The following is a 22,500-nucleotide window of genomic DNA, read 5'->3' on the forward strand; positions in this document are numbered from 1 at the left end:
GACACTCCCTTGGAAAAGATGTGTGTGTGTGTGCGCGCGCGCGCACACGCACGCAATAATAAAGAAAACAAAGAACAAACAAACAAGAAAAAAAGAGGATCCACGAAAGAACTGATCCACGTGAATGATGTGCTCCTTTTTTCGGTGCACAATTCAACATCATCGTTCGTTCGCGTGTCTCCTGTATTGAATCTCGATCGATCAAATATCAATACGGTACGATAGTATTATTATATTCCACTTTTATAACTTACATTATCAGGACTAGAAAAAAGAAAAAGAGAATGACTGTTTTGAGAAAGCATTTTTTAACGAGCAATTTTATTAATTCAATCGATCAATCGTGTTAAGGACACGAAGAGGAAAGATCGAACGAAACGTTATTTATATACCATTCTTCTAAGTTAATTAACTGACATATATATAAGTGTATGTGTGTGTACATACACGTGTGTATATATATATATATATATATAGATGTATATAATAGATAGATATTGGATTGGTCAATAAATAATATCAGAATGTTCAGTATATATTTTACATATAAATAAACGATACTATATTATAATATATAATAGTATTAATATAATTAATAATACAGTATTAATTTGGCTAATAAATAATCTATCGGTAAAAAATTTCTACAAGAAAATTAATGAATCCAATCTTGTTTATTTATATAAATATAAAATTTAAAAAATTTTGACATTACTTATTGGTCAATCTAGTATGTATGTATGTATATGTATGTGTGTTTGTGTCTGTGTGTGTGTGTGTGTATATATATATATACGTAGAATGTAAACAGTAAAAAATTAAGCTAACGAATAAAGATCTTGATAAAGGTTGAACAATATCAAATTTAACTTCATTCCAATAATGTTTCGAATAGTAACGTCGACCTTACCGTTCACGATAATGTCAAGCCATGCGATATCGTCTCTCCTTAAACCCCACGGCGCCCCTTTATTACTTTACTTCTCCTCTATCTTTGTCTATCGATAGAAATGTTTCGAGGTCGCTTACTTCGCGAATAGTGTCTATCGTCCGATGATGAGAAAGACGCGCGTCATAAGAAATACGTTGGAAACTATTAGATACAGGTATTTCGTTACATGCCTTTTGATTCATCGACGATCGATCTATCCGTAGAATTATTATTATTTATGTACTCATGTGTTATCTTTTTCATCATACATTCATAGACATATGTATATATATATATATATATATATATATATATATATATATATGTATTTATATAAACATCTAATGTTATAATAATAACATTTAATGTTATAATAATAATATTTGTTTTGTACACACACATATATATATACATGCATGTATGTTTGTGTGTGTATGTATGTATATCAAAGTGTATATATATATATAATATATATAATATATATATAATAATATATATATATATATAAATGTATTCATATTAAATACTTGAGATAGTTCTATAATTAATCATTAATAAAATCTTTTGATAAAGATTATTATTCATACGTTTATATTATGATACATACTTTACCGATACTCATGTATTATCTTTTTCATCGGATGCTTACATATATGTATGTACATATATACACTTCAAATGTTATCGATAAAGAAAGATACTTACTTCATATATCGATGCAAATGTTGAATTCGCAAGAATATTTCTATGATCAAACATTAATGACATTGTGTTTTTTTCATTCATTTTTCTTTCTTTCTTCCTAATTAAACCTTATTAATTCATACGTTTACATTACATACCAGCATTATTATTTATACGATCCTTACTGTAAACCGTAAATAATCTTTTACATCTCTTATTGCAATTTATATTATAGAGATATTAACGATGTTTCTTTTTTTAAGGTTCGTACAATTAAACAATACTTTGAATTATGCATGTATCTCAATAAAAATCTTATGAAATATAAATCTTAATATATAGAAAGGCCTAAAAGTCTTTAAGTAGGTCAAAAGTTTTTAGATAATTATAAAAATTAATTAATCATCTTTGATTCCGAAGAGTTCCTTTCTAGAGAAATATTTTAGGCTAATTTTTTTTTTTTAATATCGCAGTAACACAAGCCAAAAATGTCACGAAAAAGAGTAATTGATTTTTAAAATCACTTAAATAATTTTAACATACTTAGAAAATTTTTGGCCACCTTATTATATTTCATACTCATATATTCTATAGGTTATGTTCGATAATTATAAAACTTTATATCGTATTATTACTTTTGTAAATTCTTTTTTTTTTACTGTTTATATATTAATATCAGAGATCAACAAATAGACAACGTTTATCATATATTAATTCTCATCAGTCGCCACAATCCTTCGATAGCTCAGTTGGTAGAGCGGTGGACTGTAGTTGGTTATATTCGAAAAGAGACATCCATAGGTCGCTGGTTCAAATCCGGCTCGAAGGAAAATTATTAATTTTTTGTACCTTTTTTTTCTTTTATTTATTATTTTTAAATTTAATTTTGCAATTAGATATTTATGAAATTGTAATACATTAATGATTAAATTATGTTTCATACGATACGTGCTAAATTTTTCTAAGTTCGATTTTAATGTTCATTTAACTATCGACAATTATTTCATATATTTTGGAAAATTTTTTATCTATACAATTTTCTTTTATTTATTTATTTATTTATTTTTTTTTTTTTTCATTCAATTGAAATCGCTCTAAACTATTTCAATCTATATTTTTAATTTACACTAACAATAATAGTAGACTTTGATTGTCGTATTAAATAATAATGCACATAAAAACAATGATTACAATTAATATTATCTTATACGATCGCATTTCGTTTTTATCTTGGTGGATGAGTAAAAAAAAAATTTGTACTGAAAACGTACTATCTCGATTATTATCATGAAATATATATTACTTATAAAAAAGAACAAAAAATTAATTCTTTTCGACCGTGACAGGACTCGAACCTGCAATCTTCGGATCCGAAGTCCGACGCCTTATCCATTAGGCCACACGGTCAGTTGAACGATATTACGTCAATCAAATACATAACCAACAATGATAGTTTAATTTTTTTTTCATTTTTATTTTAAACTATATTTATTTATAATAATAAATCTTAAAAATTTGTCAAATCCAAAAGGATAATTAATAAATAATTAAAACGAAATTAGTAGCTTTGAAATATCGTACTTATATCGTACGTTATTAACAAATCGCAAATTTTACGTGAAAGAAATAAACTTCTCCTGAGATACTACGTTCGCTTAATGACAAAAAAAAAATACATATATATATATTATTATAAAACTAAAAAATGAAAATGTTTTTGTTCTCTTTAGTAACATATGGAAAATATAAAAAATTCTAAAGATTGCATATACCTTTTCAAGAGGCTAAACGAACGCATAAAAACGTTAAAATACAACTTTAAAAAAAAAATCTCTAAATAACTATTTATTATACATTATTGTTAAATTAGGTCGAATAATTTTTTTATTTAAATACCTTATTATCAATGTTCTCATATGGCCACTCGATATAATTAATCCAACACGGTAAAACAACAATAATATCCTTATCGGAAATTTTTGAAAAGGTTTCACTGCATTTTTCAGACATCAAATGTATTACATGCAATGGCCGACAAGATGTCGCTAGTGTACTATATAATTCAGTTTCTCTTTTTTATTATTCGATTAAATAATTAATACGTTTAAATTAATTCAACCTAAGTGTTTTATTTGATTCATTCAATAAACTTACGAATACTATATTATAATAAAAAGCATAATTGCATAACATACATAGATAAATAGAAAAGAAACATAAACTGCAATAAACATGATTTATTATTTTTTCAGTAATTAGATTAATTCAGTTTCTTCATATAACAGGTATCAAAAATATAAAAATTTTTATATAATAGAAATGAAACATTATTTAATTGAAAAATTAATTTAAGATAAAATCTTACTTTGTAGAATTATATAACACAGAATTATATAAATATATGTTTGAATTATATACTTACTGAGTATATAACACACATAGACACACACGTATGAAAGAATTCAAGAATATAGACAAATATAGGATGTCTTCAAAGAATTTAAATAAATTTTAGTTGTTTTATAAATATATAAGGTATAAATGAATAGAATCGTAAATCTATAGAACTATAAAAAATTGTTATAAAATAGTATGAAACCATATATAATTAACTAGTAGTTCGTAATTTTTTTAATTATTTTTTAATCCTGTATTTGTATAGAAAATGTTTTATTATATTCCTTGCTGTATATTTTTTGCCAAGTAAAGAAATGCCTATCCAACATATATATCTGAATATACATATTACTATACAGAATAAAATATATAAACGTGAGAATATATATATATATATATATACACACGGATCAATTAGTATGTAAAAAATACAATATACTAAATATGATTATATTGATCATATTTGTAATAATTATATGCAATTACATATTCACATTGTTTTTCACAATTTCTACAATAATATGTTTTAAAAATGTACATTTTGTTCGCATAAATTTTCATTGTACAAAATTATTTATTGAAATAAACTTAATGTGTGTGTGGGAGGAAAATTGCTACCGAGATATTTCATAGGCATTGAATAAAATCTTTATATTTCAGCAAGTTTATACTTTTTGTGTAGAAAACTCACATAGCAACAGGAAATTCCCATGTACATCTATACATTTATATATCTATATAAATATATATATATATATATATATATATATATATATGTATGTATTTTGAAAAATGTCATACTATCATATATCATTCTTAAATAATAAAAATTTTTTTTTATATTGAGTTAAAAGTATCTATGAAAATTGTGTACTTGCTAATTAATTTTTTTATTACAAATAAGTTTCATAATCTTGTTCTATATAAAGTATTAAAAATGATTATCAAACATTAACATCAATATTTATCTAATTTCTACCCGAAGAGATAAGATTTCTTATTTAAATACCAAATAAATATTTTTCATTGAAGCATTTTCATCGAGTTAAGAGATACTACATCAATAACCTAGAGTTTTATCAACGAAAATAAAAAAATACATTGACATTACTAAAAAGAAAATAATCTAATATTCTTTGATGTGAAATAAAGATATCCAAAGTGATTAATTTGTCATATTAAATGATATTTTTCATTTCACATTTTTACGCGCTTCGTCACATTTATACAATAAATTAATTATACAATTATCTATAACTTGTTGCATCTAATACAACGCATGTAAATTTTTAAAATATCTAAAAAGAAAAGGAATTTCTATCTAAGCAAAAATATTTCATACATGATGATACCGTTATAATCCAATCTTTCAATGTTTCAAGTTCAATTTTATAACAACAAGATTTATAATTCACTTTCTTTTCTGAAGTAGTTACACAGCAGTTTTTGTTAGATAAGTTAAATTTTGTAAATATTATTTAATATTTATATTATATTACATATCTTATTAAATTGTCGAAGAATGTCTGTCTGTGCTGCTTTATCTTAAAATTTGATTTACATAAATTATAATAATCTAATTAATCATTATATCAATAAATGTATATATACCAAATATCGAAATAAAACAAGACAATATATAATCTTCAGATTTTCAGAACAATGTTTTTGATGTTCCAAACGTGCTTCACTTTTTAATGTGTATATATATATATATATATTTTAATGCATACATATATATATATATATATATATATATATATATACATATATATGCATATACATATATTAAATTGTTTTGTGCCCTCAAAAAGTAATTTTAAAATATATCTCTCCATCAACTACTACTCCTTACCTTAATTTGAGATCAAAATGGATGAAAAACTGTGATTTTTCCTTTTTATTATTTCTTTTTTCCTCGTAGATAAGGTAAGATTATGCGTAGTTAAATAATTGCTGATAGGGGAGAAATGCAATTTTTCATGATATATCACGTTTGACAAAAAGAAAAAAATGATACTTGTTTACGTGACTTATCACCATCGGTATAGATGTATGCAATAAGAAAAATGCAATCCGCATTTCTGCACTGTGTCCCACATTTATAGTATAATAAATAAAAATATAAAAAAATGCGTGTATATATATATACATATACATATACATACATATATATATATATATACATATATATATACATATATATATCTGTAAATATGAATAAGTTACAGAACAAAATAATATTTCGAGAGATTTACAACTTTTTTCTTCATGTGGAAAGATATAATCGATGATAATCGTTAGCTCCAAAAGCACAATTACACTTTGGGCATTTCCGTTGTCGCGTTTCATATCGCGTACGCAAGCAATCCCAGCAGAACACATGAAAGCATTTAGTTAATACAGCATCTTTGCGTTTCACTTTACACGAAGGACAAGTAAGGGTTTCCTTATATTCCCGTAACTCTTCTGCCATTACTTCGTCTAATGTTTCTGCCAATTCTATCTTTTTCATTCTTTCCACTTTACGGCGTAATTGAGCTATTTCCTCCTGCAAAATAAATTAGCGTATATAATAATAATAATAGCGTATATAATAATAATAATAATAATAATAATAATAATAATAATAATAATAATAATAATGAGAAAATATATTTATTTGTATTAAATATTCGATTATTTTCTATTTACTTGTAATCTTTTTGTTTTATATGCTTCTGCTTCCAAAGAACTCGTTTTTTCAGCAACAACCTGCTGCGCTTCCTTCATCTGAGAATGATATTTTTCTACAAAGTTAAAATAATATATTTTATTTATATAATCATACCCATAAAAGTATTATATTTCATAATGATTTTTAATATTTCAATTAGATTACCAAGATGAAGTTTAAGATCTGCCGCAGACTGTGCACTTTCAATAGCCTTTCGTTTATGCATTTCCATAGCTTGTTGTCTTAATGCTAATTCCTTTTCAACAGTGGCAAGAGAGTTTTGTAATAATCGTTCTTTTTCTTCTAACTTACGAACAACTACATTAGCTGCTTCTACTTGTGTAGTTAAAGTAGATACTTGTTCCTTTAATACATCTTTTTCTTCCCTTGCTAATTTGTGCAATTGATTGCTTTTTATTCTTTCTGTCATAAGTTTAAAATTAGCGTCATCTTTTTCACGTAACTGTTGTATTAACCTTGAATTTTGTTCTTGCATATCTTCAAAAGCTTGACCTGTTACTTCCATTTCGTTTAAAAGAGCTTCTTCCTCCTGCATCCAGACACAATTCTATTTAGTGTTATGCCACCGTTCATATACATAACAATAATAGAGTTTATGTTACCAATATGCATGTAAAGTTTGGCATCGTAGTTTAAAAATAAAAAAAAAAAGAAAAAAACAAAAAAAAAAAGAAATTAACAATAGTAATTTGTAAACAAAAAAAAAAAAAAAAAAAAAAAATAAAAGCTAAAAGCAAACAGAATAGTGTGTGTGATCTACCTGTTTCTGAGAAGCAACTTGTCTTTGTAAGGTATATGCCTGCTCTTCCAATTTCTTTATTTTTATTTGCGCATCTTCATCTGCTAACTTCTTTCTTTCTTCACGTTTACTTTCCTAACATACGAAAAGTAACATGTTTAATTTGAGCAACTATCACATAAGATAGTTATTTTTTTATTTTTATTTTTTTATGTTATTTTTTATTTTTTTATTTTTTTTATTTTTTATTTTTTTTATTTTTTTTTTTTTATTAAGACAGTTATATGCCCATATTGTTAACACCTGTATATGAATTGTGTATATGTTAAATACATATTAATATGCAATCACAATAAGTGCATACCTGAATTTTTTTAATCTGCTGTCGCAATTCTTCTAATTCTGCTCGTGTTTTACGCTCAGCAGCCATTAATTGAACTTTATCTCGTTGCTCTTTTCCAACTCCTTTATACATATCTAACAAAAGTTTCATTTCCTTCATTTCATTAACGGCTTTTCTAAAATCCATCATTAAAACATTATAATTAATATTAATCAACTCAAAATAACGTCTAAATAATATAATAATATATTGTCATACTTAAGTTGTGCTTTCAAATCTCTGACAAGTTCAGATTCGGCAACTTTTGTATCTTTGGTACGATGTACAGGATCGCGATGTTCAGTTTTAATAGATTCCTTTTTTATATCTTTTTCCCGTTTAATATCTTTCTCTTTTTTCAATGTAGGTGATGTCAATGTAACAGAATCTGGCGTACCTTTACTACCATCTCCTTCTCCTACTTCAATAGTTTCAACTTCCTCATCGACGCCAGATTCTCGTTTTATAGTCACTCCACTTTCTTCTTTTATCTAAGAAAATTTTTTCAGTAACACAACATAAAAAATCAATTACAATTGTATGACAAGACAAATGTATGTTATTTATCTTTTTTTTTTTTTTTTTTTTTTTGTTTTTTTCACCTGTGTTGAAGCAGGAAGCGAATTAGATGCGTCTTCCTCTTTTCCACTGCCATCCGAATTACTACCTTCTTTATTTTCTTGTAAAGTTTGTTGGCCAAGCTTCGTCGTTAATTCTTCGACTTCTTTTTTAAACTAAAAACACGTGAAAATTAATTCTGTATCTATGTAAAAATATATGAGAGTTTAAAAATAATGATTTATTGTTACGATATTACATCATCCATACCCTTGATATTTCGGTAGAAGCTTCTTTGTATTTACGTTTATAACGATGTACTTCACCTTTTAATTGTTGATTATGATTTTGAAGTGAAGTTATTAAATGTCTCATTTCTCTATTAATAGGACCCGTTTGTTCATTTGCTGCTAAATTCTGTTCAAATTCAATGCGAAGCATTTCATATTCTTTTCTTAATTGAGCTAAAACATCCTCTAATTGAATACATTCTCCACGTAATTTCTTTTGAGCCATTAATTCTTCGCTCTACACGAAGAAGTTACATTATATATTAACAACAATTAACAACAATTAATAACACCTTAAAGAAAGAAATATGTTATTAAAAATAAATTACTTTACCTCCATCATTTCGATATGTCGTAGATGAGCATTTTTACTAGATTGTAATTGTTGACGAGCATCATCCAATTGAGTTTTTAATTGCATGGATTCATTGTATAATACAGAAAATTGTGACTGTAAACATTTATATTCTGTGGTTTCTACAATTACTGATTCTGGCAGTTGTCGTATCTACCGGGAAAAGAAAAAAAAAAAAAAAATAAATAAATCAATAATAATTCATAAAAAATAAATAAGTAAAATTATAAACGAGAGAATTAAAAATAAAAATATTTACATCCATCTTCAATTTTTCTACTTCTTTCAAAGCATCACGATGTTGTTGATGCAATTTATCTAATTCTTGTAACCTATTGTTTGCTAATTCACGTGTTTCTTCGAGTTCTCTTTGTAAATCTTCAAGCTAAAAAAATTAAAATATTGAATAACAACAAACAATAGTCGCAAAACAGAATATCCAGAATATTTGCTTACTTTTGTTTGTGAAACACTGGAAGCAACAAGAGTGTTTGGCTTATTGCTACCTTTTTCATCTGTCCCATGAATTTGCTGAAATGCTTTTAATTTTTCAATAGCCTCTCCAAGATGATGCTCAAGTTTATCGTTTCTCGCACGTACTTTATTTAATTCATATTGCAGATCATCAACTTGATTTCTCAATTCTGCTGCTAAAGTATCTTTACCTGTTATAGTGTCTTGCAATTCTGACATCTATTATTAATTAATTAAATATTACATATTTTGAAGAAAAATTAAAATGTATTAGAACTGAATTATTAAGATTTTTATTAATTACTTTAAGTGAAATTGTATGATATTTTTCATGAAGTTGAATATTAATAGCTTGTAGATTCCTATTTTCCATTTGTATTTCAGCATTAGCTCTGCGTACAACTTCGTCAATATTTGGTGCTTCCTCTATAATACTATTACTTATTATAATAATTCTTACACTTTAATTAACAATATATAATATAGAAAGATATTACCTCCATCAAACTCGCCTTTAAGTGCAAGTGTAATCTTTTCATTTCTTTGAGATAAACGATCAAATGCCTGAACAACTTTGGAAACAGCACGTTTAGATACTTGAACACGATTTGCTAATTTGTCATCTAATTCTTCCTTATCCCAGGAAGATAATTGCATAAGAAAAGAAGTAGTGGCTTCACTTTCATCTATAAAATATATCATATAATCATACGTCTTCTTAAATTAATTAAACTCAATAGAAAGATATATTTTACTTTTATTTTCCGATTCATCAGCAGTCTCTGCGTCAAATCTTTGAAGTAATACACGTATATCTTCATTAAGTTGATTCCAATAACGATTGACAACATTAAGTACTGCATCATCTTGCATTTGTCGTTTTTCCAATTGTTCTATACGTTGTCTTAATTCAGCTTCCATTCGATGCCGTTGCTCTAACCTCTAATTAACAAGATATAAGCATATATGTAACATAAAAAATTATCGAATAAAAATAAATACAATAAATCATTATTTAAAATTAGTAGATAAAATAAATAATTAAATGGAAACTATTAAAAAAAAAAGGAAAAAACCTCCATATGTAACTATTTCATTGTATATGCTTAGATCTTAAATGAATTAAAATCTATTGATACCATTTATAATTAATTGCAAATATAACCAATAATGCATCTTTCATGAAAATTCCTTGAGTATATAAAAAAGGAAAAAACCTCCATATGTAACTATTTCATTGTATATGCTTAGATCTTACATGAATTAAAATCTATTGATATCATTTATAATTAATTGCAAATATAACCTATAATGCATCTTTCATGAAAATTCCTTGAGTATATAAAAAAAAAAAATAAATAAAAGCTGCCGTATTCAATCAGCAAACAGATATTTATACCTGTGCCAATTTTTTATTTTGAAACTGAAGAACCTTCATATCCATTTCCTCAAGAGTCGAAATTGGCCCAATAAGAATAGGTTCAAATTGAACCTTCTTAATGGGTGGCTGTGAGCCTGAATCTCCACCATCTGCTGGTCGTTTCGACATTTTTGAATAATGTTATAATGATTGCTCTGTAATAAATAAAAGCAAAAAATTGTTTAAATATATGTGCTCAATAATTATATATATTATATCGGTATCACTAATAATACAATGTTTGTTATTGATTGGGACGAAAAGTACCTTAAAACAGATATAAATTCTTCCAAGAATCTCTTTTAAAAACTATTTATATGCTCTTATCCTATATTGTCATTTTAAGAAAACAGAAATCTGTCGAAGCGTTATTATTTCGACAGTTCTTTACATTTTATTAAGAAGGATCCTTCGTGGATAGAAAGTAAGCGCTTATAACGGAAGCCGCCATTGTAGCACAGCGTTTCGTGCATGGCTAATAAAAAAATGAAAAGTACTGACGTTTTGTGAAGACGTTCATAACGTCATCTACAGATAGAAATAGACCAATTGAAAACAAGGATACATGTAGTTCCTTGATATATAGTAAGAAACAATTTGATTTGTTGCTTTAATGACATTGTTGGTTCTACGTATCATGAGATTCGTATTTAACGTACCATTCTAATAAATTAATATATTACAAAAATTCATCTATATTCGTTATTATAATATCGATTAATTACAAATAACATTCTATATTAACGATCATTTTAAAATATATCGATTGATAAATAGTTTTTCCTTTTATTTTGATGCATATACTTCATTTTTAATTTATGATTTAAATTCACTTGAATTTACCCGGGAAAATTCAAATATACTTTTGAATATTTGAATCTTTCTAACCTAACAATTTTTATCTGTTATTAAATTATAATCAATAATATATGTGTACGATAAAATTAATTAATTAGTTAATAAATTTTTGAATATATTATTTATTCCTTATATTATGTTTCTGTATGATTAAAAGATTTTCATTAAAGCTGTTTACCATCTTAAAAATTTTTTATAGCTATGTATCTGTTAATATCGAGTTTCCTTAGAAACCGAGACACGATAAAATTAGAATGCTAAAAAATGTATATAGATCAAACTTTTCATCGCATGTATTTGACTTAACGTCGTTTGTACTGTTTAAAATCTAAGACATTATGGCAAAAATTAAATCTCATAATGATCAAGCTTCAATTGTCGTTCCACCACCACCTTCGAGATTTACATTAAATGAATGGCATCTAAATAATTGTTTCAGGTATTTAATATAGATTTATTGTAACACTTTGTTCGAGCTTATTTCTTTCTTTCAATAATAGACATTGTTCTCCTTTAAAATTAGATATCGATGCTCTATAGCACAACAAGAATTAGCTGATAGCCTTTTATCAGAATCGCAAAGAGTTTGCGAATTAACTGCCGAAACAGCTAAAAGTAATAAAGAGGAAACAGATCATCGGCTTAAAGAAAAAATAGAGGATATTGATTTTCGTAAAAAAGAATTATTAAGAATAAGAAAGGAAGTACTTCTTGAGATTGATGCTCTTTCTATATATAAAGAACGTATTATGGATGCACTTTCTTCTGTAAAAAGAAATGCTCTTGTTATTTCTGAAAAGTGCATTATTGCAAGGTAAAAAATTTGAACAAATTTATCTCATGTTATTTCTTTTTCTTTTTTTTCTTTTTTTTTTTTTTTTTTTTTTTTTTCAAGATCATATATTTTACTATAAGATATTATATGTTCACAGAGAACACAGATTAGGTATAGATTTAGTCCATGATCAGGTCGAAGTAGAATTATTGAAAGAGTGTGATGTGATTAAAGGTGCAGAGATTTTGTTAACACGTATTCTGGAACAAACTCAAGAACAAATTCGTAGATTAAAGGCTACTCTTTATTACATGGATCATGATCTTGAAGATAAGGAAAATAATTTACGCATTGACAAACATAATTTAACACTAAAGGAAACCAGTTTGAATTTGAGCCTTTATCATGGAACTTCTCGTCTTGATCCATCGTAAGGAATATAATTTTGTTGTATAAAATATTATCTGAAAAAAAAAATTATTTTCTATTATGCCTTACCTTAGAATGATTTATGGATGATATTGATAAATATATGTACTATATGTAGGGTCATAACATTGAATGAATGGGAAATGCAAACAAATAATAATATTATAGCTGCCAGTAAAGAGATAAATAGCGCAAGACCTATGCGCGTTTATATTGATACAATAATAAAACAGACAATCGATGATTTAAATAGTCAAAAAAATGCAACGGATGAAGCATTTAGAAAACGTATAGAAGAAACAAAAGAAGTAAAAACTAAATTAGAAGTACAACATTCAGAGGTATATTATATCCTTTATATTTCTATTAAAAAAAAAAAAAAAAAAAAAATAATAATATATATGCCATTGTAAAAATAAATTGTACAATTGAAAATACATATTATTTTTAGATAATGAGACAGGCAAGTGAAATGACACGTAATATAACGCAAATAGAAAAATCAATTGCTGAGAAAGAAGGCTATATGGCTTTAGCTCATACAAGATTAGGTAATCGTTGTCAACGACCTGGTTTAGAGCTTACTAGAGATCTCGTAGAGACGTATCTTGTCAAAGAAGTTCATAACTTACGTGAAATTGTCAAGGAATTACAGCAAACGCTCTGCGAGGTTTGACAATTAACATTTAATATTCATTAAATCAAATTAAGTTATTTCTAATTGTTAAAATATATTTATAGGCACAAGCATCATTGCGTTATTTATTAAAAACGCAAATCCAACTTGAGGAAGATATTAATATTAAAGCAAATACATTGAAAATCGACGAAGTTGATTGTATGACATTACGTCAAAGTATGAGTTTTCATGCATTTTAAAAGGCAAAAATATAGAAAAAAAAAAAAAAAAAAAAAAAAAATATTTATCCAATTTGTCCTTATTTTTAAATATATTATAGAATAGTCTATTATATTGTCATCATGTTTAAAAATTACTTTTGTTTTTCTATAATCTTTATATGTATACGTGATTTATAAAAAAAAAAATAAATAATAAAAGGTAAACAGTCTTATTATTACTTTGAAAGAAAAAATAAAATACATTGATCATTACAATTGAATTGTACACATTAAAAAAATATTACTATTCTCAAAAAATATTTAAATGTTATAATTTCAAATACGTATTATTTGTTAAATATATTTACGTGATTTAAAAAAAGAAAGAAAAAGAACAAATTAAAAAAAAAAGAAAAAAGTCACGTGTTAAATATCTCGACGATTGAAATATTCTCGATAATGCTAAAACTCTCGATAAGTAGAATTGATCGATAGTGACTTTTTACTCGAACTGTTACAGTTGGTAACACTTATTTTATGGAACGACTTCCGGCTGCTTCCCCCTTTAGTAGGGATGTTGGCCATTACGATGGATGTTTGTGAACTAAGTGCGTTACAATCGTTGCGTAGTGTATAGTCGTATAATTTTTTTTTTGTTAAGAAAAAAAAAAAAAAGAAGAAGAAGAAGAAGTCACATTTTATTAATTACGATAAAATATTGTAATACGATCATATGAAAATCATTTGATCGTTACGTACCTTTACGTATACCGATTGTTCTATATACTTTAACGAAAGAAAGAAGAATTTTTCTACCGGTGTAATGGCCGATGTAGAAGGAAAGAAGTTGACCGAGCTTCGTGTTATAGATCTTAAAACAGAATTAGAACGACGTGGTTTAGATAAAACGGGAAATAAAGCGGCACTTCTTGAACGTCTCTCTAAGGTATTTCAATTGATTTCAATCACGGTTTTATTTCGGATAATATTAAATTTATTACTATTTTGTAACATTTTTTTTTTTTCATAGCATCATGTGTGCCGTCGGCCATTTTAACCCTATTGATTCTATTCAGATTATTCACAACGTAATGTGTATCTGGGCATAAACGCGAAACGTAATGAGATTTTTATTTTAACGTTTGCGTAGAAAATATGCCAATTATATTGAATTATTTTCAGGATTCTTTGTTTTTTCCCATTTTTTCTTTCTTTTCTTTTCTTTTCTTTTCTTTTTTTTTCCTTTTTCTTTTTTTTCCCCTTTTTTTTTTATTTTATTTATCAAAAAATACCGAACGAAACATGATTCAATGATAAAAATAATTTTTAATGACCAACATTTCTTTTCGTTCTACGCATTAACATATGTTACCATTCGTTAAACGTAGATATCTTATATAGTTTCGATATACTATGTATAAAATTTTGTGTGGTGTATATAAGTTCTGTATACGCATGTATATGCATGTTTTATATAGCCTAGCCTTAAAAAGACTAATTATTAATTGGTTTTATATATATATATATATATATATATATACATACACACACACATAAGTATATTTCATCATAATATGTCAATAATATTACCATGTTTTGACCTAAGTGCAATAATATTTTTTCCTTATCTAAAAATGAATTATAAAGAAATAATGATTCTGCATAATTTTAAGTATGAAATATTTGAAATATATTATGTAATATCTTGAGTTATGTAAAGACAAAGTATTAATAAATGGTATTTTGTAGATAAAACAGCATGATTATTATAAATAAAATATTGTCTAGGCTATATCTGACGATGGAGAAAATCCAGAGGAATATCTCATTGTGCCTTGTGGTGGAGTCTGCAAAACCAGTCCACGAAAAAACAGTGGTATATAAATAATTACTTCCTTTTTATAATTTATTATGAATTTTCTTCGTTCAAACTTATATATGATTCTTGTATAAAAATATTAATACAAGCGTCTATATATGGTATAGTTTGGTAAAATTGTATCATTGAAAAAAAAAAAATTGCTTCATAGTCACAGGAGTACCTAATCAAGATGATACTCTGGAATCATCTGAAAATCAAAAAGAAGAAATTCTAGAACAAATAAAAAAAGAAAATATAGATACGCAAGATGCTAATGACTCAAAGACAAAGTTAAAACCAAAACTTTCATGTGAAGAAAATCTTATTGTTATTAAGAAAGAGGTAAGAATCTTGTTTTATTAAATTTTTATTTAATTTCAATAAAAAAGAAATCAATTTATCCCTTTACACGTTACATTTTATTTACGCATTTTTATATTGTCATATTTAAAAATATATTCAATATCATAGGACGGATCAAATGATGCTTCTGATAATTCTCCAAAAGAAGTAGAAGTCAAACAAGAAACGAAACCAACAATTGTAAATAAAATTACAACTGAAAGTGGACAAACATTTGAGAAGAAAATTGAAACTGAGAAGACACCTACATCAAATCAGTCTTCGACTACAGGTGCTGTGGAAGCCAATGGAATGGACAATGAAGATTCTATTAATTTAACTATTGGAGAAGATGAAGAGAATCTCCTTGCCGAGGAGGTAGTTTGTTAGAATTTATTATATCATTTTATTTTAAAATTAATAAGTATTACGGTTCACAATAATGAACTTACATCAAATATTTCTCGTTTACAGACAGAATCCCATGATAGACATAAAGGTAAGTTAAATATTAATTTTATTTTAGTTATAGATTAGGTATATACAGAGTTAGAGAAATTAGAGATAGTAGTAACTTTAACCATGGTCCTGAGTAAATTGCTCAAATCTACGGCGGCATCAAGACCTACGGAACATGTTCAAGTTTCAACGTGTAACAGCACATCAATCCAGAATTGGGGCAGCATTGGTATTCTTCATCACGTTGTACCTCTTGTACAACCTTCGCTTGGTCCACGAGTTACTCAACCTGAACTCCAACGTACAACAGGAAGTGATCTTCGTCAAGTGGATGGAGCAGATATCTCTACAAACTATAGCACGCATTGTGCTTCAAAAGGTTTCAAGCAGGATGAAAGTACTTCGTATCACTTACGTGCAGCTACTGCCAGGCTTACATAAGACTGCCGTATATTCCATAAGCGCTAGTTTTTAAGTTAGTTAACACTAGAATTTGATATACCGTTACATTAATTATGCCTGCCGCATAGAGCATCGTTGGATCATCAAAACACATTGTGGATACAAGAAGATTTATGTGTATCTCAACTTGGAAATGTCTTATATATATACATATCACAATTAATGTGATATTAATCAGCATATGATTGAAATCACTATTTTTGATTCATCACACATGGACTTACTGCAACTTTAAGCAGGATTGATATTACATATGCTCGAATACATTTCCCCTGTGCAAGAATTTGATATTGCAGGAATCACTTTATATTCACAAAGTCAAATAGATTTTAAACAATGAGCACTTCTTGATGTCTATCTACTGTACTCTGCAATGCTGCTTCCCCCTTTCTAGTTTCTCTTCTTGATTCATGCTTCAAATCGAGATCTTATATATATATATGTGTGTATATATATATATATACATACGGAGGTACGAAGGTAGCTTTATGTCTCTACCTCTGACCCCCCCAAAAAAAAAAAAAAAAAAAAAAAAAAAAGCTTAGGTTCACTGTGGAATACTGCCATTGGAGAATGAGTTTGCAGTCCGTGCAAGCCTCATCATTATTCACTGCGAAATCTTATAGTGCTCAGGAAAGTTCCTGATCGAGAGCACGAGCCATTAAACAGGAGTGTTAGGGAGGGAGAAGAATCAGGCTTGGCAGAAAGTGACTATGCTACCTTGATTGTCTCTGCAGATGGAGGTGAGAAGAAGAAAATGGAAGAGAACAAGAAGGGAGACTCTAAAGGGAGCGGTAGAGCAGAAGCTGGTGCCAGCAACAAGGAAGGGACAACGTCTGGTGCAAACGTCGGGATGAAGAACAAGCAGGATGGTGGCGATGGAAGCAAGAGGTTGGTCTCTCATAGCTAAGTGGTTCACAGTGGTTCGACAACGAAATATTACACGACTCTCTGCTAGTGATGTTCTTCTGCCACATACAGTACCATCAGGATAAAATACTGTTGGACAATGGGATCCCCCAAGATAAAATGCTTCGTCATGGTTATACGCAAGATCACTTTTTCCCTTTTTTCAATCGAATATCAAGTTATTCTATATAACTTCTGTTCTCAGGCTGTAATTCTTAACTCTGAAAAGTATGTTAAGAAGTCGAGAAATTGGCTAGCAAACTTAAAAAATCATACCAACCGCGATTCTTTTAAAAGTGCTAAATATTCTGACATTCATAATAATAATAATAATAATAAAAAAAAACAAAAAAAAAACACACAAAAAAAAAAAAGAAAAAAAAAAAGAAAAAAAAATTTTTTTTTTTTTTAATTGAAAAAAAAAGTAAAATAAAAAAAAGATAGAATAAAAAAAAATTAAAGAAAAAAAAAAAGAAACATTAAGTGCTACGTATTTGGTTCGACGAAGATATTTCTTTCTAAAGAGACTACAGTTTCATCGTGCATCGTAACAAGAACACTTAGTATATTATGATTAATTCCACTTGGCAGAATGCAGTTAAATACTACTGTACCGAGAAGCAAAAACATACGATTTACCCCAAAGACATTGCTACCCACTTTAGATCGCGTAAGTGTTAAAAAAAAAAAAAATAATAATAATAATAAAAAATAAAAATAAAAAATAAAAAAAAAATAAATAAAATAAAATTAAAAAATTAAAAAAAAAATTAAAAAATAAAAAGATAAAAAACGTTTACATCATGACAAGAAAGATATGTGCTCTCAGAAGAACTATGAAGGAGGGGCTTCTTCCGCTCTGGAGGGATAAATGGCGTGGACTATTCTTATGTGGATATACGATCATCATACACAAACACGATGAATATATGGATAATAACAGTGAAAATGCATGCTGTACTTAAGTAAACCAAGTAATACTGGTGTATAAAAGGTGAAAGAAAAAAGAAAATTATACGCAGACTGTTATACGATATATATACATATATATATATATACATATATATGTAAAAAAAGGTTGCTAGCCAAATTTATGTGCTTAACATAGTTACAGAGGTACTTATTAAGCCTCAGATATAATGATAGTTATTTAATCTTTATGTTTAACCCGATAAGATATTTGTCTAGACATTTTACAGAACATGATAATGTATTTTCAGTGTGGAGTCCAGCAGCAAAAGTCAGAAGAGGGAAGATAAAGGTATGTTTTTTATTCCATGAACAATGTTAAATTTAAATTGATCACGTATTATATTCAAAAATATCTATTCAATCGTTATTATTTTAAATTGATCACGTGTATAAAAATAATATAATTTACAGATAAGAAGACTTCTCAAATCAATCCTGTTAATGCAAGTAGCAGGAATCTGTGGGTATCCGGATTATCGTCGAGTACTCGTGCTACTGATTTGAAGCAGATATTTTCAAAATATGGAAAGGTGATAGGTGCCAAAGTGGTTACCAATGCTAGAACTCCAGGTGCAAGATGTTATGGTTATGTTACTATGTCTACCAGTGAAGATGCTGCAAAATGTATACAACACTTGCATCGAACTGAATTGCACGGTCGTGTGATATCCGTCGAGAAGGTAATAACGCATAGAATTATTTCAATACTTTTTAATTTCTAAAATTATGTAGGTAAATGGTGATATAATGTTTTTGACTTTAGGCCAAAGGAGATTCTCAACAGAGTCATATGCGTAAACGCGATGCGGCAAATGGAAAGTCAGAGAAAAAAGAAGAAAAGGATAAGGCAAAAGATAATCATGAAACTAACGAAAGAAAAGAAAAGGAAGCAAAGAAGGAGGGTGAAGAAAAAGGACCTGAACAAGGTCGGTTTTCTCTGCGATATTAAATATTAAATACAACACTATATATATATGCATACATATGTGTATATGTGTATGTAATATGTACATAATATTTATAATTTGCTGTGATTTAATAATTAAACATTCTTATGGGATTATATACAGCAAAAAAGAACGATGAAAAAAATGAAAATATCGATGTTAAGAAAACTGAACCAGTGGATAAAAAGGAAGAGATATCCAAGGAATCTGATTCTCGATCAACAAAATCTACCAGCAAGAAACCAGAAAGTGAAAGAGGCCGACGTGAAGATAAACGAATTCGTTCGTGGGATCATCATCGTTCGTACAGTCGTTCGCGTAGTCGAGAACGCCGTAGGCGAGATGATGTGCTTACTTTTGCTAAAATAAGGGTTGGTAAAATATATTTGAGATAAAATTTTACTGTTCATTCAAAATTATTCATGTCAACCATATTTTTTTTTTATTCTCTCTCTTTTTTCTTTTTTCTTTGAAGATGTATGTGATCATTTTTTCTCTTCTGATTTTTTTATTATTTTATTTGATTGTATTATTATTATTTTTTTTTTTTTTTCTTAATATATTAGAACAATATATTGTTTTAAAAATTGTAAGATGATAAGATGAATATAGATACGACGACAATTTATGATATTACAGGAGGAACGTGAGAGACAGAGATTACGTGAACGTGAAAGAATGTTACGAGAGGAGGAAAGAAGACGACGTGAGGATATGGAAAGACAACGGGAAATTGAACGTAGACAGAGAGAGGAAGCAGCTAGATTGGAAAGGGAACGTGAGAAATTGAGAAGAGAGAGAGAAAGGATAGAACAAGAAAAGGCAGAATTACTTCGTTTGGAACGGGAACGTCAGAAATTGGAAAGGGAGAAATTGGAACGCGAGAGATTGGAATTAAAGAGACAACAAATGCGTTTGGAGGAAAGTAGACGTGCTCCTCCTCCTCCCTCGATCAAGAGATCATCTAGTGATAGAAGGGATCCTAGAGATTTATACGTAGAACCAGAAAGGAAACGTATGACTACGGAACATAGTAGAAGACATAGTCCAGATCGTGTGAGTGATAGACGAACTGAGATCATAGATCGCGTTTCGGATAGACGATTAGATCCATCACCACCTACGCGTTACGAATCTAGCAGGTAATTAATTAAATTCGATTGATGATCTTTTATATCATATTGTGAGATACTTTGGAGAGGTGTGATAAAAAAAAAAAGAAAAAAAAAAAAAAATAAACGAATTACTTTTTATATAATAAAAACTGTTGTGTGTCGTGTCATAGATCTACGCAAGACATGGGATTGAAGAAAGAATTCAAACGTAGTAGCGAATTTACATCAAGAAGTAGTCGTCCGGAAACATTTTCCGACGTATCACGTGGAAGAGAAGTAATTGTACGTCGTGAATCTCTTTCTGCAACATCCTCGTCTATTGATCCACGACAAGTTAAAGAAAGGTAATTTCAACTTATTCGATTGATTGATTATTATAAACGAATGTACGGTATTAATGTTATATATCGTTTATCACGTATCAGTAAAGTGATACATTATATATATATATATATATATATATATATATATATATATATTATATATATATATACATTTTGTGTGTGTGTATATATATATATTGAACATACATATCTGATCTATAATTAATTTTCTTTAAATAGTGTTAGATACGAACGACCTAGTACTACAACATATACTCGAGAACGTGAGGTACGACGATCTGAACCAGAGTCGCATAGAAATTCTAGGGATAGTCATACGCGTTATAGTGAAAGCTTCAAACCACCGAGCTCGAGTGCACCCCGTAAGTATTATAAAGAGTATATACTCGAAAAATGTCTTTAATATGCTGCACACGTCGCGCATATACTAAACTTGTATAGAATCATATTTCAATGATCCTCTATAATATGGTTTTTTTTTTCTCTCTCTCTCTCTCTCTCTCTCTCTCCTTTTTCCTTGTTCTTTTTATTTTATCGACAGTGTTAATAATTTCTTATGATTTATATAATAAGTTATTTTTTTTTCGTTTAAGTAGCATGCACAAATTTTTGGGATGGATAGTGTTTATTATTTTTTTAATATTTATATAAAAGATATGCGTAAATCGTAATACATAATCTAATCACAGTTTTCTTTTTTCATTAATGATCACATGATTTTGATACATACATATATATATACATATATATATGTTTGTGTGTGTGTGTGTGTGTATGTATGTATGTATATACACATACGTAACACACACACACTCGCGTATGTGTGTGCGCATGTAGGATTATTTCAACAAATATTATAATATTTTGACACTTTTGTGATTTATATAAATTCATATAAAAAATTTAAAATCTTATATTGAAAATACATTATTATTATTATTATTATTACTATTATTATTATTATTATTATTATTATTATTATTATTATTATTATTATTATTATTATTATTATTATTATTATTATTATTATTACTACTATTATTATTATTCAATGATTTTGGAGAAACTATACCAATCATATTTGGAAAATGCAATATTCAATAGAATAAGACTGGTTTTTTTTTTAATCTTTTATTATTTTTTCCTTCTTCCTTTTTTTTTGTTTCTTTTTTTTCTCTAGAAAGATGTTATCTTTTTGTTATCTTTTACCATTCAACTTT

At 27.5% G+C, this 22,500-nt stretch overlaps 4 protein-coding genes, 1 long non-coding RNA gene and 2 other non-coding genes across 9 annotated transcripts in view; 3 read left to right on the top strand and 4 right to left on the bottom strand.

Moving 5' to 3' along the window:
* The window catches only part of LOC118445939 (cholesterol transporter ABCA5), a 31,712-nt gene extending 28,082 nt beyond the window's left edge, over positions 1–3,630 (bottom strand). Inside the window, exon 1 of the mRNA XM_035876058.2 lies at positions 3,512–3,630. The gene's annotated coding sequence lies outside the window, so the exon portion shown is untranslated. The remainder of the gene's footprint in view (positions 1–3,511) is intronic.
* Positions 2,350–2,444, top strand: TRNAY-GUA (transfer RNA tyrosine (anticodon GUA)). The gene is made up of 2 exons: positions 2,350–2,386; positions 2,409–2,444. It is a non-coding gene; the product is annotated as a tRNA-Tyr (tRNA).
* Positions 2,950–3,022, bottom strand: TRNAR-UCG (transfer RNA arginine (anticodon UCG)). Its single transcript has one exon. It is a non-coding gene; the product is annotated as a tRNA-Arg (tRNA).
* Positions 3,631–5,755: 2,125 nt separating the features above from the next.
* On the bottom strand, positions 5,756–11,441 carry Bre1 (E3 ubiquitin-protein ligase Bre1). Of its 2 annotated transcripts, none has more exons than XM_035875861.2 (16): positions 11,235–11,441; positions 10,947–11,122; positions 10,303–10,489; positions 10,045–10,233; positions 9,852–9,973; positions 9,530–9,766; positions 9,333–9,458; positions 9,053–9,226; positions 8,699–8,956; positions 8,473–8,604; positions 8,090–8,361; positions 7,853–8,006; positions 7,510–7,623; positions 6,894–7,278; positions 6,707–6,801; positions 5,756–6,563 (listed from the first exon to the last, which is right to left on the bottom strand). In XM_035875861.2, the coding sequence occupies exons 2-16, from the start codon at positions 11,094–11,096 to the stop codon at positions 6,282–6,284; spliced, it is 2,877 nt and encodes a 958-aa protein (XP_035731754.1). In that variant the 5' UTR covers positions 11,097–11,122; positions 11,235–11,441; the 3' UTR covers positions 5,756–6,281. The 2 variants fall into 2 exon arrangements, with proteins under 2 accessions (XP_035731754.1, XP_035731753.1); XM_035875860.2 differs by having other exon boundaries at positions 6,894–7,296.
* Positions 11,442–12,037: 596 nt separating this feature from the next.
* Positions 12,038–13,938, top strand: Tektin-C (Tektin C). The gene is made up of 6 exons (XM_035875673.2): positions 12,038–12,264; positions 12,349–12,639; positions 12,758–13,030; positions 13,148–13,370; positions 13,481–13,699; positions 13,771–13,938. Exons 1-6 carry the CDS (start codon positions 12,164–12,166, stop codon positions 13,906–13,908), a joined length of 1,245 nt encoding a protein of 414 aa, XP_035731566.2. The 5' UTR covers positions 12,038–12,163; the 3' UTR covers positions 13,909–13,938.
* On the bottom strand, positions 12,887–13,908 carry LOC146873041 (uncharacterized). The gene is made up of 2 exons (XR_014982056.1): positions 13,662–13,908; positions 12,887–13,064 (listed from the first exon to the last, which is right to left on the bottom strand). It is a non-coding gene; the product is annotated as an uncharacterized LOC146873041 (long non-coding RNA).
* Positions 13,939–14,429: 491 nt separating the features above from the next.
* The window catches only part of LOC118445793 (uncharacterized), a 9,806-nt gene continuing 1,735 nt past the window's right edge, over positions 14,430–22,500 (top strand). Inside the window, exons 1-13 of one of the 2 annotated variants that reach the window (XM_085656832.1) lie at positions 14,430–14,815; positions 15,658–15,745; positions 15,900–16,072; positions 16,202–16,450; positions 16,547–16,571; positions 17,620–17,884; positions 19,123–19,163; positions 19,286–19,554; positions 19,638–19,800; positions 19,945–20,192; positions 20,461–20,963; positions 21,107–21,280; positions 21,500–21,642. In XM_085656832.1, coding sequence (XP_085512958.1) covers positions 14,693–14,815; positions 15,658–15,745; positions 15,900–16,072; positions 16,202–16,450; positions 16,547–16,571; positions 17,620–17,884; positions 19,123–19,163; positions 19,286–19,554; positions 19,638–19,800; positions 19,945–20,192; positions 20,461–20,963; positions 21,107–21,280; positions 21,500–21,642 — 2,464 coding nt within the window. In that variant the 5' untranslated portion in view covers positions 14,430–14,692. The remainder of the gene's footprint in view (positions 14,816–15,657; positions 15,746–15,899; positions 16,073–16,201; positions 16,451–16,546; positions 16,572–17,619; positions 17,885–19,122; positions 19,164–19,285; positions 19,555–19,637; positions 19,801–19,944; positions 20,193–20,460; positions 20,964–21,106; positions 21,281–21,499; positions 21,643–22,500) is intronic. The other variant, XM_035875706.2, reaches the window with a different exon arrangement.

The sequence above is a fragment of the Vespa mandarinia genome, chromosome 4 (assembly GCF_050613455.1).
Source record: "Vespa mandarinia isolate Hongniang chromosome 4, ASM5061345v1, whole genome shotgun sequence".
NCBI classification, from domain to species: domain Eukaryota; kingdom Metazoa; phylum Arthropoda; class Insecta; order Hymenoptera; family Vespidae; genus Vespa; species Vespa mandarinia.

Excerpts from the sequence above, each read along its gene's own strand:
- Bre1 (XM_035875860.2), bottom strand. The coding sequence starts at position 11,096 with ATGTCGAAACGACCAGCAGATGGTGGAGATTCAGGCTCACAGCCACCC. Across the intron at positions 10,234-10,302 it reads TGATGAATCGGAAAATAAAA|ATGAAAGTGAAGCCACTACT; the intron begins GTAAAATATATC and ends TATATTTTATAG. Across the intron at positions 8,007-8,089 it reads GATTTGAAAGCACAACTTAA|AAAAGCCGTTAATGAAATGA; the intron begins GTATGACAATAT and ends GATGGATTTTAG.
- Tektin-C (XM_035875673.2), top strand. The coding sequence starts at position 12,164 with ATGGCAAAAATTAAATCTCATAATGATCAAGCTTCAATTGTCGTTCCA. Across the intron at positions 13,371-13,480 it reads TAGAAGTACAACATTCAGAG|ATAATGAGACAGGCAAGTGA; the intron begins GTATATTATATC and ends TATTATTTTTAG. Across the intron at positions 13,700-13,770 it reads TACAGCAAACGCTCTGCGAG|GCACAAGCATCATTGCGTTA; the intron begins GTTTGACAATTA and ends ATATATTTATAG.